Raw genomic sequence first — 17,978 nt, forward strand, 5'->3', positions numbered from 1 at the left:
GGGAGAGAATTCAGAAACCGGGAGTGCAAAGGGACTTGGGAGTCCTAGTCCAGTATTCTCTTAAGGTTAACTTGCAGGTTGAGTGGGTAGTTAGGAAGGCAAATGCAATGTTGGCATTTATTTCGAGAGGACTAGAATATAAAAGCAGAGATGTGCTGCTGAGGCTTTATAAGGCTCTGGTCAGACCACATTTAGAATATCGTGAGCAATTTTGGGCCCCATATCTCAGGAAGGATGTGCTGGCCCTGGAGAGGGTCCAGAGGAGGTTCACGAGAATGATCCCAGGAATGAAAGGCTTAACATATGAGGAACGTTTGAGGACTCTGGGTCTATACTCGATGGAGTTTAGAAGGATGAGGGGGGATCTGATTGAAACTTACAGAATACTGAAAGGCCTGGATAGAGTGGACGTGGGGAAGATGTTTCCATTAGTAGGAGAGACTAGGACCCGAGGGCACAGCCTCAGAGTAAAGGGAAGACCTTTTAGAACAGAGATGAGGAGAAACTTCTTTAGCCAGAGAGTGGTGAATCTATGGAATTCATTGCCACAGAAGGCTGTGGAGGCCAGGTCATTGAGTGTATTTAAGACCGAGATGGATAGGTTCTTGATTGGTAAGGAGATCAAAGGTTATGGGGAGAAGGCGGGAGAATGGGGGTGTGAAACCTATCAGCCATGATTGAATGGCGGAGCAGACTCGATGGGCCGATTGGCCTAATTTCTGCTCCAATCTTATGGTCTTATAATCCTGCACCTGCCACCATGATGATTTTTAAATAAACCATTTATCTATCTCACCAAGGATTCAGTTTAAATATTTAGAAAAAGGATACAATAGAGATCTTTGTTAATGAGAAGTCAATAAATCTGCCCATAAGTTTAGCATTGTTCTGCTGCTTTTATGTTTGCTTTTGTGTGAATTCCTTTTTTGTGTAGATTTGACTGGTTGTTTTGGCTGAATATGATCTAACAACATGGTGTTTTTCTGAAGAAGATAGGGCTGGCTGCAAGACAGGAAACCTAAGTGCATTAAGTTGATAAAAGGATAACTTTTTTTTTCTTTTTTAACTTAATCCTGCAACTCACTAATTTATTCACTTGGTTTCAGGTCATAGGAGTGAAAGAACTGCCTGTGAAAATTGGCTGCTGATGTAAGTACGAGTGAAGAATATTGGAAGTGAAGCAAGATTGTATTATGCAAACATAGCTGTCTCTTTGATCCTGGATCTTCCGATAATTGTGAACATGGTGTCCTTTCAGCTTGCTTGAAATAATACTTAGTTTCTCTCTGCAAGTCTCTCACTTAAATTAACCCTCCCTCCATCTTTTCATCTCTAACTGGCCTTCATACCTTCACTACTGAGAGACAAGATGAAGAAACACAAAAGTTAGAGTTCCAAAATTAAAACACAAAATGCTGTAAATAAACAGAAGGTTATCAACATCTGAAGGAGAAAAGATAAGTTAAAATTTGGGCCTCTGAAGAAGGGTCATACGGACTTGAAACATTAACTCTGTTTCTCTCTCCACAGATGCTACTAGACCTGCTGAGTTTTTCCAGCATTTTCTGTTTTTGTTTCAGATTTGGTGTTCAGCTTTTCTTTGGATTTCTGCTTGTAGGCATTTGCACAAGCTGATACTGAACCCATGCCATCTTTTTGCAGGCCAAACTCTGCTTATTATAAGACTGAGGCTGAGTGAGTGGATCCCATACAAACCTCCACTTTGCGTGGTCCAGTGTTCATGGATCCTACTCCCAGGGCATTGTGAATGTTTCTGTCCTATCCTTCTTGACTAAAATAGGAAATTTCTATCTTTAGTCCAGGTAGCATTTAAAAATAGCTAGAATTCAATAGAAGGGTTGAATACCAGAGTTGGGCACCCTGAGTGCAAAATGGCACCCTCTGTGGTCTGGAAATTGAAGACTTGGAATTGATTTTCTACTCATAATTTAATTAGACGGAAAACAAAGGTCTGTGGGCTTGCGATTTTCTGACCAGAACTCCCTGGAATGAAAATTGTACAGGTTATACAAAGGGCAAGTGAGCGACACTTTTGGATTCCTGCCCAAAACCTGAAGATTAATCTTAATCCCTATGCATTTCAGTATGTTCAGCTTCCTGGTAATTCCATGCCAATTTTTTTAGGCCACATCTAATTTCCAAACTAATTACCTGCATCACATGACAGTGAATGCATTTGTAAAATACTTGAAATAATGAGGTATCAAAAGCTGCAAAATTTAATTTGGTTACCATGTTTGTTGGTACACATGCAAAAAGTACAACCTATTAATCATGGAGGATTTAAAACAAAGGTGATTTGAATAACCATATATACAGTATTATTTTTGTATTTAAACAAAATACTACTTGTGTGAATCAAGTTACCTTTACTGGGTATGAAAAGAGCTTCATGAAGCCAAAGTCATCCCCTGTGACTATGAGTTTTCTGTCTTTGGTTAGACAGGCTGCATTGACATCTGTGATATCACTGTGTGTCGGCCAGATTCCTTCACATGTTGGTCCTAAAACACATGTCCAAGTGGCCCAGTCTATCTTCTCTATCTGCATAAAAAATGAAACAGATAAACTGCAACTTCCTACAGATCAAATCTCAGTTAAGATTTACCATTGTTTGACAGAATAATTGATCTCAACATGTCCACATTTTTGCAAAAATACAAAGAATGATGGTACAGAAACTATGTGCTTCCAATAGAGATTGATAGTTCCCTGAGTAAAATTTTACTGTTCAGCATATTGAAGTCATTCAGTGGCTGCTCGGGATATCGCACGAGAACTCTTGTACATGAACAAGTTGCTAGTGGCTAGATGCTAAAAGGCAGAAATTGGATAAACGTAAAAAGATGCATGGGGATTATGAAATGCAATTAGCCCATATCTGTTCATTGTATTGCAGACAGCATAGTAAATTTGTGCAGCCTGCTGCTTTACATGTTTGTTGTGTGCAGCCAACACTATTTGTGCTGTTCTGCACAAATCAGCAGAAGGCCTGATATTACAAGTGGCTGAAGCTACTTAAAAGCAGCTTGACCCTCCTAAGGGGGAGAGGCACTGTGGTTGCAAAGATGGTGCGAGTCATTTGAAAATAAAACCTATCCATAGCCACACCTTTTATTTGGAGGAAGTGAGAGGAGCTTCTTCCTTGAACAGAGGCCCCAACAATCCCCATCCACCACTACTCTCCTCCGTCTGGCTGAACTTGTTCTCACACTGAACAATTTCTCCTTTAACTCCTCTCACTTCCTCCAAATAAAAGGTGTGGCTATGGGTACCCGCATGGGCCCCAGCTATGCCTGTCTCTTTATGGGGTATGTGGAACATTCCTTGTTCCAGTCCTACTCCGGCCCCCTCCCACAACTCTTTCTCCGGTACATCGATGATTACTTCGGTGCTGCTTCAAGCTCTCGTCGGGACCTGGAAAAATTTATTAATTTTGCTTCCAATCTCCACCCCTCCATCATTTTCACATGGTCCATCTCTGACACTTCTCTTCCCTTCCTTGACCTCTCTGTCTCAATTTCTGATGATAGACTGTCCACCAATATCCATTACAAGCCTACCGACTCCCACAGCTACCTCGACTACAGCTCCTCACACCCCGCTTCCTGTAAAGACTCCATCCCATTCTCTCAGTTCCTTCGCCTCCGTCGCATCTGTTCTGATGACGCTACCTTCAAAAACAGCTCCTCTGACATGTCCTCCTTCTTCCTTAACCGAGGTTTTCCATCCACGGTCGTTGACAGGGCCCTCAACCGTGTCCGGCCCATATCCCGCGCATCCTCCCTCACGCCTTCTCCTCCTTCCCAGAAACATGATAGGGTCCCCCTTGTCCTCACTTATCACCCCACCAGCCTCCGCATTCAAAGGATCATCCTCCGCCATTTCCGCCAACTCCAGCATGATGCCACCACCAAACACATCTTCCCTTCACCCCCCTTGACGGCATTCCGTAGGGATCGTTCCCTCCGGGACACCCTGGTCCACTCCTCCATCACCCCCTACTCCTCAACCCCCACTTATGGCACCTCCCCATGCCCACGCAGAAGATGCAACACCTGCCCCTTCACTTCCTCTCTCCTCACCGTCCAAGGGCCCAAACACTCCTTTCAAGTGAAGCAGCATTTCACTTGCATTTCCCCTAACTTAGTCTACTGCATTCGTTGCTCCCAATGCGGTCTCCTCTACATTGGAGAGACCAAACGCAAACTGGGCGACCGTTTTGCGGAACACCTGCGGTCTGTCCGCAAGAAAGACCCAAACCTCCCTGTCGCTTGCCATTTTAACACTCCACCCTGTTCTCTTGCCAACATGTCTGTCCTTGGCTTGCTGCATTGTTCCAGTGAAGCCCAACGCAAACTGGAGGAACAGCACCTCATCTTCCGACTAGGCACTTTACAGCCCTCCGGGCTGAATATTGAATTCAACAACTTTAGATCTTAAACTCCCCCTCCCCCCATCCCCATCCCGTTTCTTTCCCCTTTCCCCCCACCCCCGCTTTTTTTTCAATAATTTATATAGATTCTTCTTTCCCCACCTATTTCCATTATTTTTAAATCTAAAACTAAAACCTTTAGTCTTTCCACCCCACCCCCACTAGAGCTGTACTTTGAATATCCTGTCTTCCATTCTTAATTAGCACTTTTCTCAGACAAAGACCACCACCTTCAACACCTCTTTGACCCTTTTGTCTGTGACATCTTTTGATTATCTGCTCATCTCCACAATCATCACACCACACCCTCAATGTGTCTCTTCCCCCCCCCCCACCCACCTTAAACCAATTTATATTTCTCCCTTCTTCTAACTATGCTCCAGTTCTGCCGAAGGGCCATGAAGGCTCGAAACGTTAACTGATTTCTTCTCCGCCGATGCTGCCAGACTTGCTGAGTTTTTCCAGGTAATTCTGTTTTTGTTTTGGATTTCCAGCATCCGCAGTAGCTTTTAGCTTTTTGTTTCTATCAATTAATACTCAGTCCTTCAATTCATATGTTTTACCCCAACCTCACGCACTTGGTGCCGTTGCAAGCTTCGCACTCACAACCCACAGCTCTCACACACTGGCAACTTTTCAACCATGGCAGCCATATTACCCAAACAGACTAGATAGACACTCACTAACAGAATTCCATCTTTCTTGCAGAAGGCGGCGACGCAAAACAGCAGCCAGTAGCAAAGAACTGGAGAAGGACCAGACTACCTGCATGTTTTAAGTCCCTTGGAGGTGATAGTGCTGGTCGTCATAGGAAGAGGGGCTTCGCTGGGCCATGGCCACTGGAGGTGCTGAAGCAATTGATGATAAAGATATCCAAATATCTAAACCTCCTTCTCTCATCCCACTTCTCCCTCATCCTCAATCTCTTCTGAGTGAGAAGTTGCAGATGGTTTAAGCACACGCTTTTTACTTTCTCCTCTTCTCTCAACACCACCCAACTCTTGTCCTTTTTTCATTTCAGATACCCAAGAACTGAAGCCTTTCCAATCAGTCGATAAAGAGGAAGAAGTCAGTAAAGATGAAGAGGCACTGGCTCTCGATCATACAGTCATAGTCACCAGCTGTACATATTTCAGAGGCTAGGATAGAGGAGGGATTTGCATGTGTTGAGGCACTGGGCACCAATATGCAGGAGCCCAGACTGAAATGGTACAGTTTGAAGCCTTCTAGGCCCAGACCTTTCAAGTTCACCTTCCAAGCATGTCTTGAGTTTCCTCAACTGGAGGTCAGCAATCTTCCACCATTCATGATGCAGCCACCGGGGAAGCACCTCATAAGAGCTTGAAGAAAGACAAAGGGCGGAAACGTCCCAGATCTGTACCAAGTGCAGTTGCGAGCGGGAAAAAGGATGTTTTACCCACTGGCCGCAATGCCAGGTTTTCATGTCATATCATCCCAATCCAGCCTCATTAATCATGTATGCCAGAGAAACACGCTGTTTCACTGGCGGGCAGCCTAGGATTTGCCTGCCACGCTGTCACCTTGCCTCTTCGTCATGCTGGGCACCATATTTAAAGTGCAGCTGCACACTCACCTCTCAGTGCTTCCAGCCCAGGATTGCTGCACTGAAGACATGGTCCCCAAAGGCAAGAAGACTGCAGCCCCCTGATTCAGTGACGTGTTCCTGGAACGCCTTTTGGACGCCTTGGAGGATGCCGTGATGTCCTCTACCCCCACTCTGGCCGCAGTAGGGGCAGCAATATCACCAATCCAGCTTGGGAGGTGGTGGCAGCTTGGTCAGTGCCAATGCTGCCCACAAGAGATCGGCCACCCAGTGCAGAAAGAGGATGAACGATCTCAACTGTGTCGCCAGGGTAAGTCAACCATCTTATCACTCTAAACTCACACTTATAAGCCTATCACACATTTACTGGCATCTCACTCACTACCAGCTCAAGGGACATCACCACTCACTCTCTCACACATACCTCCAACATCTCCATCTGGCCTCATCTCCTCTGGAGATTGCTTCCTCACCCCATCCATGGTTCCACTCAGCGCATACACACACACATCTGGCATCCTTCTCATTTGGCTGGCATGCGCCCAGCTCACACTCTCTCCCTCCATCTGTCTTTATGCAGTGCAAGATCATGCACAATAAAAGGGAGAGTTCCCAGGTGAAGTGCTGGACATCAAGTCCTCACTTGAGGACAAGAAGGTCCTCACTCCCTTCAACGACCGCGTGTTACAGCTGGCTGGAGAGGACCTGGACCGTTCCTGTGGCAACGGCGAGGTCAGCACCAAGCATCCACAAGGATTATGCACCAGATCATCCCCCGGCAACTCAACTGTGAGTCCATTGTTCTGTGTACCACAGCGGCCATGCACTAATTTCTCTCATACGCAAAACTGACATGTCGCCCTCAGGCAACCTTGGCCCCAACTCCAACAGCACCTCAGAGGAGGACCCTGAGGACAGCACCCTCAAACCTGTCACAGAGCTCACCCACACTCTCCACCAGCGCAGTGACACATACCTCGGTGGGACCGACATGTACAACAGGCTCGGGTTCACTATCTGGTGAGCACAGCAGACAATCTATCCCACAGCAGATGCAGGCAGGGACACCTTAGGTCGCCGGCAATCGGAGGACTACTGGAGGCAAGGGATCTGCTGAATCTGAGTCAGATGATGAGCCTCTGGACTCGGTCCTCAATCAGCTGTTGGAGCTGTAGTGAGAACAGCAGGAAGGGATAACAGCTGCACTCCGCAGATTGCAAGGCACAATGGAGGAGTCCATCTGCCTTCAGTCCAAGGTGATTGTGCCATCATGCCAACGCGCTGAGGTCAACACAGATAGGATGGCGGCTGCCATGGAAACCTTGGTCTAGGACATTGGTCCTGCACTACTGCACAGGCTGAACTCCACCGCTGATGCCATAGTTGGCCTGAGGGGTGTGGGACAGCTCGATCTCACTCCAGCTTCCACTCTTTCTCAAGGAGTCAGCCAGGGTCCCATGGGTACCCATAGGGAAGAGGCTCAGCAGGTGCACACCCCGGGCCATCCACTCAGGTGACTCTAGGAGTGTCTGGTCCATCCGATTCCCCTCTCCCTGTGATCACAGCAGCTCCAGCTGCACAGGCCGAAAAGGGTGCCACTGCCACACAGCAGGACCCTGAAAGCAGATCAGTACCCTCCAGGTCTTGGCCCTCCAGAGGACGCCCGGCAAGGTCATTACGCACAGGGTGTAGCAGTCGGCAGGCTGCTTCCACCTCCGCTGTGAATGTTGGGGGAGCACCAAGATGTAGCAGCAGGGTTAGGAAGGTTAAGGAGATGTAGTTGCACAGCCTGGGCATGGGTGTTAATCACTTGTATATAATGTTCACTATTGTAAATAAACTCCCAAGAATGTCTCCTTGCCTATGGCTCCTTATTATGATGAGCAGTGTTTGAGTAACTCAGATGTGAAACTTTGGTCCCTGCACAAGATAAAGGTTGGTATCTCAGTCCAGGGCCTCTTCCCTGTTCTTTGTGCAACCTTCCCAGCACACTGATGGTGCACCTTCACAGTCAAGCCTGCATCTCGATGGGGCTTATCATTGCTTCCAGAATGTCCCGGGTCAGCGGCACAAAATTTTGTCATTCTCTCTGTGTGCTCTCAGCACATTTGAGGTGCAGCTGTCCCCCCATCTCATCAGCATCTGTGTCCGATGACAGTGTGGTCCTAAAGGGTTCAGCTCACGAAGGATGCCATAGGATCAGGAGAAGTTTCCCCGCTGCATCTCCATTACATGACCCTGCTCACAGAGCGCAAGCAATCTGCCATCAGCCAGACAGGAGTCAGACATTCACACAAGCTATGTGAGGATCTATGGAGTGTCTCCACTGCATGTCGTCATCATCCTCCTGGAATGTAGAGACTATGGGCATCCACTGCGTCTCCATGACAGGTGCCTTATCACAGAGGGTATGTGCACTGCCATCAGCCAGACTGGAGTCAAATGTTCATAGATGCAATGTGAGGATCTATGGTGTCTCCTCACTGCATGTCATCATCATCCTTCATGAATCTAGCAGCTATGAGGGACCCCCGAGCGCACCTGCCTCGTCTGGCAAGTGCGATGGCCTCATCACCGTCGTCCTTGCCTTCTAAGATCTCCTCACCCTCATCCCCCATTGACATCCTCCTCATTGGAGGAGACATGGAGGAGAGCTCTTCCATCTCCTCCTCAGCCAGCTCCTCTCCCCAATGCAGCACCAGGTTGTGACTATATTGCAGGGCTCCACCAGACTGGTCCAGGCAACAGAATCTCATTTTCAACATTCCGATGGTTTGCTCCATCAAAGCGTGAGTTGCAGCATGAGCCTTGTACCTTTCCTTTGCTGCAGTCTGAGGCCACCGCACAGCCATGTCATCTGTGGGTAGCCCTTATCCCAGAGGAGCCAACCCAGTGGTCTCTCTGGACCCTGGAATAGGTCAGGAATCTGAGACATACTGAGAATGTAGGAGTCTCGGACACTCTCTGGGAACTTTGCGCAGACCTTTAGGATGAGTTTGTGGAGGTCGTACACCAGCTGATGTAGTTGACCGCTTGTTGCCACGGGGATCTGAGTGCAGTCAATGGCCTTCACCTGTGGCAAATCTGAGATCTGGGCAAATCCCAGCGCTTTTGCTTCCTGGCTTTCCTGATCTGGGTGAAATGCACAACGTTGTGTGCCTTCACGAAGATGGCATCCGTGACCTCATGGGTGCACTTGTGTGTGGAGCCTTGTGATATCCCACAGACTTCACCTGTGGAGCCCTGAAAGGAGTCGCTTTCATAGCCACTGGCAGTGGATGTCCTCCATCTCCCTGTGCCGCCAAATCCTGCAGCAGGTGGCAGATGTGACCCACCAGTTCCCTGGACATGCGCAGTCTTTGGAAACACTTGTTCCCAGTCATCTGCAGAATGATAAGCGCCGTCCATAGACCCTGGGTCTAGCTAAGTGCCGACCAGCAATGGCTCGCTGTGGCTCTTCAGCGGCATGCACGGGAGCCCCAGCCGCCCCTTCTTCTTGAGGGTGCTGCTTCTCCCTCTGTCCAGCCAGGCACCTGCGTCGCTCTCTTCTCCTTCGTCTCCGCTCCTTGTAAGTCATGAGGCATACGGCTAGGTTACCAGGCTCCATGCTCCTGAGGTACTCCTGCAGGATGAAAGAGAGAGACACGTGGGTTAGCATGAGTGTACTAGGAGCCTTTCTTGGTTAAATTTGAAGGCTCCTTAATGCATCCCAGAGAGTGCTGGCCACCACTTGAATGGCAAGAGTTTGGTCCACTGCATGGCAGCACCAAACCCCACCCACCTCCACCCCACTCCACCTGACCGGTTGGTGGCAGCTTCGCCCATTGGACTGCATGCTGTCCTCTCAGCTCAAACACGGGCATTCTCCTAACCAGCGCTGCAAGGCTGCGCTGTTAGCTTGAACCATGGAGAAGACTGGTCCAAACCTGAATGATGATATTGCAAGAGGCTGTGAGCGCCAGTGACTGCTTCACAGCCAGCCTTTGTAAGGAGATTGTACAACTTCCCCAACTTGCCCAATTATTCTGCAGTCCACCAAAATGCTCAGTTTGCAGTCTGTGCCCGAGAGGTGAAAAGCTCTGGAGCATTTGGTGGCACTTTCAGGCCTCTGCGTTGCTTGAGTGGGCAGATAAGCTAGAGGGCTGCCTCCAAGCATGTCAATGTGGCTGCGCCTGAATTGTCTCAGCTATGGAGACAATGGTGATTTTATACAAGGTTTCTCTAAAGCGTGGCTGCTGCCCCATCCCTCTCAAAGTGCAGCTCGCCAGGTGCATGCCTTATAAATGCTGTTGTGAAACACGTCGGCTTGCAATCACACCAATGTGGCAGTTGATCTAGTGGGGGGTGATTCTGGTGAGCAGGACTTATAATGAGGTGGAGTTGGTGGCATCAGCGTACGTGTGAAAACTGATGCTTCATTTTCAGATGCGATTGTTGAGGGACAGCATGCAGATGAAAAATGCATATAAGTACCAAGATGGTGTAGTGCTCACCTCTGCAGGAAATGTGCGTGTGCATCTCAGACATCATTTTGAGAATTAAAAGGTCATATGGCACCTAAAATACAGACGTTACAGAGTTCATTTTCTCCCCCTTAGCCTTTTAACCTCCAGCACCTACTCCAGCCAGAATGCACCTCCCCTTTAAGAGGTGCAGGTTGGTTTTAGGAAATACAGGCTAGCTTTAATTGGTACTAGCCTGCACAAACCTTGGCTCCCTGCTATGTGTGCTGGGCTGCAGGTCACAATCATGTTACTAACTTTACTTCCAATGGGTGTGGAGTGATTGTTCAACACAACTCATGACAATTCATGTGCCTGCTAACACGACTTAGCAAATCTCAGCCCGCCAACTTTAATACAATGATTGATATTAATTTTATAAAACGAAGCTTAGAGAGTCATAATAATACTCAAGATCAAGTGCTCAGTACAGGAACTTAAACATTAGCAAAACAATAACTTCTTTTCTCCTTCTTGCTAAAAAGTGACTTAATCTACAATGACAAAGTTCTGATATAAGAATGCAATTAATAAGACACTACATTTGATATTTACTATTGGTGCAGCCCTGATTGATGACCTGGCAACCAGTGTCACTGAAGTCATTCAGGATGATGGTATTTTCCTGTCCCCATCCCACAGTCTGGTATGAAGCGCAAGCTGTAGATGGTGTAACCAAGTACTTCTTGCTATCCATTCACACTCTTCTCTCACCCTAACCCTTCCTTTGAGCATTTATGCTTTCAGAGACCCAAGACCTGCCATCTGGAAAGCCAGGGGTACCTGACTATGAAGGGAGAGAGGTAGCGCATACCTCTGAAGAAACAGCACTGGTGCTTAATCTGATACTCACAGCCAACAGCTCAGATGCTGGCACTGTGCATATCTTAGAAGGAAGTATCGGGGTAGAAAATGCACATAGTGAGTTTCTGTGCATGGATAGGCAGCAGCAATGCTAGGGGAAAGGATATTGTGTGCCAGTTCCTTAGAAGGTGAGGCTGCAGATGAATTCTGCTGCAGAGGGCTCAGTTGAGGACTTCAATGCGTTGGCGTACTGGAAAAGGTTGATGGGGCATGCACTCTGCATTGCTGCCTACCAGACAGCCTCTTGTCAATGTCAAATGGCAGCTGCAACTTGGTGCAGAGCTCAGAGCCCATTCTTTCCAGTGTGCCAGTGGGGGCCAATTCTATGATAGCACTTGTGGAGCCAGTTGCAATGCAGGGTCTGATGGCCAATATCTCAGCTATTTGTAGCACACCCAAAGTCTGTGTGTTGCATTAGAAGCTCATGAGCTTGGTGCTAAGAATGTTCAGACTGCTGCCATCATGGCTGAGGATACCAGTGCTCAAGAGAGCTTTCAGGGTCCCGCAGCAATCTAGAAATTGATGCTTCAGCAGGCGACTAGCATTCTTGAGGTGGTGACAGGTTGCAGTGGCAGTGGCTCCACAATGCATGAACCTCTCTCGCTGTCCTCTCTCGGTGTAGCAGCATTCATTCTCCCATCACTGCCACTCCACCAGTGCCCCTGCTGTTGCCTGTCAGCCCACATTGCAGCTATCCATGCTGTGGTGAAACAAGGTTATCTCCAGTCTCTCTTATTGATAGTCAGTAGCCTTCAATCAGTCATGCTGCAAGCACTGGGGTAGCACTGCATAGGAACTCTGGGCCAGGCGAAAGTACACGAAAGATAGGCACTAAAGGAATAGTTGAATATTGTATGTATTATCAGAAATGTTATTGGATAACGTTTGAATGGAATTTATGGTGTCTTTTATTTCAGGATTTTGTCCAAGACCACACTGTAACGGTTCATTATAGAGAGATGGAAAGGTGCAGAAGTGTGGAGCAATGGTGATCTAGGGGTTTTTTCAGAAGAATTAGAGTCTGATGAGATGTTATGGACAGTCTGTCCAGAGCGATGATGTCTCCATCCCTGCCTTCAGCTCTTAAGGTGGTCGTTGAAGGTCTTTGACCAAGGATTGCATACTCATGATTGCCAAGTTGTGGAGGATGCAGCAGATGGTCACGAATCGTGACATATTGGAGTGCTCCCCGCAAGCAATCCAGGCAGTGGAATCATCGTCTCAGGTTGTCAACAGTTTGCTACACGACATTCCTAGTCAGAGTATGGCCATCATTGTAGGAATGCCGTTTATGTGATCAGGTAGCTGAAGGGAGTTATTAGTCACATGTGGAGTGGGTAGCCCTTGTTGCTGAGAATCCATCCTACAGCTCAATGTGGTGGCTTGAAGATAGTGGGAATAACTGACTGGCACAGAATGAAGCATGGCGACTCTTGCTAGACTAGTGGGAAATCACCAACATCATGGTTTGTGTATGGATCCACACCAAAGGCATGTTCAGGGAGTGATGGTGTCCGCAGAGCCATGTACATGCAATCGATGGCTCCCTGTACCATGGGGAAGCCCAATACCCTTGCAAAGCCACTTGCCTGTTCCTTTTGCTTCTCTCTACCAAGAGAGAAGACAATAAAGTCCCCTCCTTGTGTGCAGGGCATTAGTGACCTTCAAGATGCAGGGATGCATGCAAGCTGGGAAATATTGGCAATATCACTGGCTCCAGCTTGGAAGTATCTGCTGGTATAGAAATCGAGAGCCTCAGTGACCTTGACAGACACTGATGGTGCCATCCTTGCCTTGCTCTGTAGCTGCAAATCCGATTCGAGGAGATGCAACAGTTCTGTGACCATTCCCTTGGTAAAAAGTAGCAGCGCAGACACTGTTCCTGGCTGAGATTGAGGTAGGAGAATTCCTCTCTGAAGACTTTAGGTAAATAAGGCCTTCATTTGAGAGCCCTTAACTTCATCCCTCTGAACAACATCTCCTTTCTGCTGCCTCTTCTTCAATTTCTAGTCATGCAGCAGCCCAAGAAGAACTGCAATGATAGTCCCCATGATTGGTAGCAAGTTTTCTGCTCAGAGGCCTTTCTAACAAATCATTCAAAGGTCCAGCAGCAGTCCCTTCTGACTGAAAGAACTTCTGTCAACTCATCCAACAATAGAGTACACAGTACTTCCATTAACTCTGCAACGGCATAAGTTAAAAGTACCTCACCTGAAAGTTGCATGGTGATCCCTTTAAATAGCGCTTGTCAGGGTCGGGTTGGTGGGGGGGTGGGGGTGTCTTCATATGCGCTCAGCTGCGCATATTTAACCGAGGGTCTTTAACAGGTTCCAAATGGCAGATTGCTTGCCAAATCAACATTAGATGTTGACTGATGTCACAATCTTTCCACTCTTCCATGCTTCCAGCACCCACATGGGCCCACACTATTGCCCTTCCAAATATGGCAATCAGTGCAATCTGCGCTGGGTCTTCGAGAATGGAGTCCCCTCCATTTTTTTTCATCTCTACAATCTGTGGTGCCGAAGCTATCAGAAGGAAAAGTTCTAAGCAGAAGCTGATCATGTCAGAGTTGCCTTAAGTTGGCTTCATAGCAGTCTATTTGAAGATGGATAGTCATTTTAAAACCAACACCTCTCTTGACTCCTTCACTGTCACTCAATGATCAGACTGCTTATTTGACATCCAATACAGTATTAGGAGAAATATCCTCCAATTAACTATTGGGAAGACTGAAGCCAATGTTTTCGGACCCTGCTCTAAAATCCGATCCCTAGATACCCACTCTATTGGCAAAAGTCTGAGACTAAACCAGTCTGTTCGCTACCTTAGTGTCATAATTGACCCTGAGATAAGCTTCCAACCTCATATTCTCTTCATCAATAAAACCACCTTATTTTCACCTCTGTAACATCATGACTTTGCTCCGTCTCAGCTCATCTGCTGCTGAAACCTCATTCTTGCCTTTGCAACCTTTAGACTTATTCAAATGCACTCCTGGTTGGTCTCTCACATGCTACCCTCCGTGAAATTTAGGCTATCCAAAAATCTGCTGCCCATGTCTTAACTCACACCTAGTCCTGTTCACTATCACCACTGTGCTGGTTGACTTACATTGGTCCCTGGTCAAACAACGCTTTGATTTTAAAAATTTCATTGTTGTTTTCAAATCCCTCCATGACCTTACCCCTCATTATCTCTCCTTCAGCCCTACAACCCTCTGAGATATCTGCGCTCATCTAATTCTGGCCTCTTGAGTATACCTAATGTTAATTGCTCCACCATTGGTGGCTGTGTCTTCAGCTGCCTACGCCCAAAGCTCTGGAATTCCCTCCCTAACTAACCTCTCCAATAATCTACCTCTCTTTCCCCCTTTAGGATATTCTTTAAAACCTACCTCTTTGAGCAAGATTTGATCATCTGACCTAATATCTCCTCATGTGGCTCAGTGTCATATTTTGTTTTATATTGTTCCTGTGAAGAATCTTAGGATATTTTATGATGTTGTTTTTATGGGCAGAATTTTTCAAATGTTTGTAAAAAAAAAGAACCTTAGTAACTGAAAAGCATTCCTGAGTCTGTAGAAAGTTAGAATGTGTGCTAGAAAAACCTAGGTAAGATCAGTTAATTTATAAAACTGTACATGTGGGATTATTTTCTTATAAATAGAACTTTGCGAAGGTTAAGTTGGGGGTGGTGTTTTCAAACAGTGTGCAATATAGGAAGATTTTTAGAGCAGAATGGCTGTATGTTTAGGAGAAGATGAATGTTCAAAAAAATCTGGCCTAGATCTTACAGCCTTTTTGACCTGCCTCTCTATCACACTCTAACTCTGGCAAATTACTGGCAAAGGCTAATTTAAATGTTTGTGGTGACAGTTCTGGTTTTGTCAGGCTGGAAGGTTCTGTCTCTTCCTTTTTTCTTTTAATGCAATCTTTCTTTCCCTCTCTTTATTTTGCTTTGTATACTTGATTTAATATTGAATTATGTATTCTAACTTATACTTCTTGATTCAGATTCCACTCTTACTTATTAACAATATTTCAATCTGGTTAGTTATGAAGACTCATAATTACTTGCCATGCTCACACAAGACCCAGATGTCCTGTAGAAGACAGTGTGCTACTTGAATCTCTAACCTACAGCAACTTCCAGTGCAAAAGGTCACAGAAATTAAATGGGCAAGGGCAATGCTTTCTTACATTTTCAAATCTCCTGTGAGCGACTTCCCTGAAATCAGTTTCACTAGGTAAGGTGTGTTATTGATTTCTAAATCGCTTACTCATCTTCTGAGAAACTTAGCTATTAGGAACGCAATAATACCCCTGACACCGAAAACTGATAAGGTATGACATAGAATAAATATGTCGGATGATATGTTCCCATCATTACTTGAAGTGACGGTGGAAGTTGGAAAGTTGGGGAACAATTCCCATGCCATAGTTTTCACCCCCACTCACTCAGGGACCATGGGCTGAATTTTATGGGGGCCAGGGGAAAGGGAGATTATTGCTCGCATCCCATTAGAAAAGTCAGTCGCAAACTGACCGACTTCAATAAAGGCTGCCCTGCAGCAATATTAAGCTGCAGATGGCCTTAACATGATCTTAACCGAGAGTGGGCCTTCTGCCCCTCGGTGGAAGGAAGTTCCGTCCTTGAGAGCTGCCGACCAATCAGATTGTCCAGCACCTCTTGCAGTCCCAGCAGTGCCAGACCTCAGTTGTGGGAGCTGCTGGGATAGTAAGCTGTGCCACCAAAGATGATCAATGGCAAGTGGACCCAGATAAGTCCAGGGCTTTTTTGATGGGGAGGGATTGATCACCCTAGGGAGTGGGGGGTGTTTTGGAGGCCAGGCGGGGAGGCACAAGGGGGATATGAACTTGGGGGAGGGTGGGTGGGTGCCCCTAATATGAACAGGGCACCCCCCAAAGGATGAGCAGAATTTTACGGCCCCGTCGCAGCAGGGGCAGGGCTGTAAAATGTGGTGAGCCGTTCAAAAGACTTCAGAGGGATCATAAAATCCTGCCTGATCATAATTTCCGCCCGATGTATGCAACTTTCCTTCCTGTCCTTTCACCAACTTTGGTGCAAAAACGGCCTTCCCATTCTTGCCTGCCTTCCACTGCCCAACGTATTATAGCAGTGGAGGTGGATTGAGGTCCTTAAGTGGCCATTAATTAAGGTGGTCTAGTGGGCCCCTTACCTACTCCCCCCCCCCCCCCCCCCCCCCCCCATATTATGTGGACTGGGTTGGGAGTGGGGTGGGCAGGAAGGCGGTAGGCTACCCATCCATCATACTTTGCGTGTTCTCCGGCTGAAAATGTGTCTACTGGGGGGTGCTGTAAGATCAAGCTCTATTTTAAAGAGTAGTAAATCCCCAGAAAATTTAGTTGTTTCTTAGACCATAAAATATTTGTCTTAACTTGCAATTTTTGTCCACAATCAGTGAAATGACAAATAGTTAAATAAAACTGTAAAAGATTACAATTCACCAATATCCTTCATATAAATATAAACAACTCAGAGTATATTAGAAGGCAGAAAATGTGACAACTGAACAGATGAACAAGGAGAGATGAATGGGGGTACAGGCATGATTGAAAAACAAGGATTTCATAAGGCTTTTGTAAATAAGGAGAGAGGTGGCAAGGTGGAGAGCAATGTAAGTATTTGGAATAAAAATAAAATGAGTTGATAATCGGATAGCTTTAATTATTTCAGGTAACCTTGTGAATATTAAATTACATTTTCTGGATATTCAAGGTTTTTCATATAAATTATGTTTGGTAATTTTCTGGAGTGTTAAAACAGGGATGAGGAATGAACACAATCACAGACATTTCTTGTTTCATAGTATTTTCAGAGCAAACATTTTTTATACTAGTGGGGAAATATTTCTGCAAAATGGGATGAAAGTGGAAAGTAAGAAAGCGCAGTGCAAGTCCTGATAGTGGGTCTGGAAGTGACTCTTGCATCAGAAAACAATCATGTACTGAAGAAAGAGCACTCCAATAGTGCAAGAAGAAGATCATGCAGTAGTGGTTCCGACATGCATTAAAGTACACGTACAGGCTTTAAATGATTAAACAACTAAACAAAGGCCACTGGACAATCTTGGAACAGAGCTAGAAGCAAAAGTCGTCATGATTGCAATGTTTTGGAGGCTGCCAATAAACTTTGGGGGTACACTGATAAGAGAGGCAAAACAAAGACAATTAGTTGGAGACAGTTGGGAGTTTTTTCAGAGGTACGAAGTAAAGGGCAACCAGCTTTGTCACACAGGTGGATTCTTAGTAAAAAAAAGTCCTTGCAGATGGATCTATAATGTTAAAACAAGATAAGTTGCTCGGGGTTTTGAAGAGTGAGTGGGTGATATAGGTATTTTGGTATGCAGATGATAACGCTCCCACAGTTGAAAAAGTAATCTAGTAAATCTTTTTAGCTCTTTTAACTACATGTTCATGAGAGTGTAGATCAATCATCATAGAAGCCACATTTCTGCAGGGCGACACTTTTCAGAGAGAAGAGTTTCTGAAACCGCTCAAAGAGGCAACAGATGCAGAAGTGAAACCACAGAAACTAAACAAATGTG

The 17,978-nt window shown here is 46.2% G+C and overlaps 1 protein-coding gene across 1 annotated transcript in view; it reads right to left on the bottom strand.

Annotated features, from left to right (window-relative positions):
• The window catches only part of LOC144689682 (echinoderm microtubule-associated protein-like 6), a 693,547-nt gene that overhangs the window by 131,092 nt on the left and 544,477 nt on the right, over positions 1-17,978 (bottom strand). Inside the window, exon 25 of the mRNA XM_078556972.1 lies at positions 2,389-2,565. Coding sequence (XP_078413098.1) covers positions 2,389-2,565 — 177 coding nt within the window. The remainder of the gene's footprint in view (positions 1-2,388; positions 2,566-17,978) is intronic.

Source organism: Cetorhinus maximus, chromosome 14, assembly GCF_964194155.1.
Source record: "Cetorhinus maximus chromosome 14, sCetMax3.hap1.1, whole genome shotgun sequence".
NCBI lineage: Eukaryota > Metazoa > Chordata > Chondrichthyes > Lamniformes > Cetorhinidae > Cetorhinus > Cetorhinus maximus.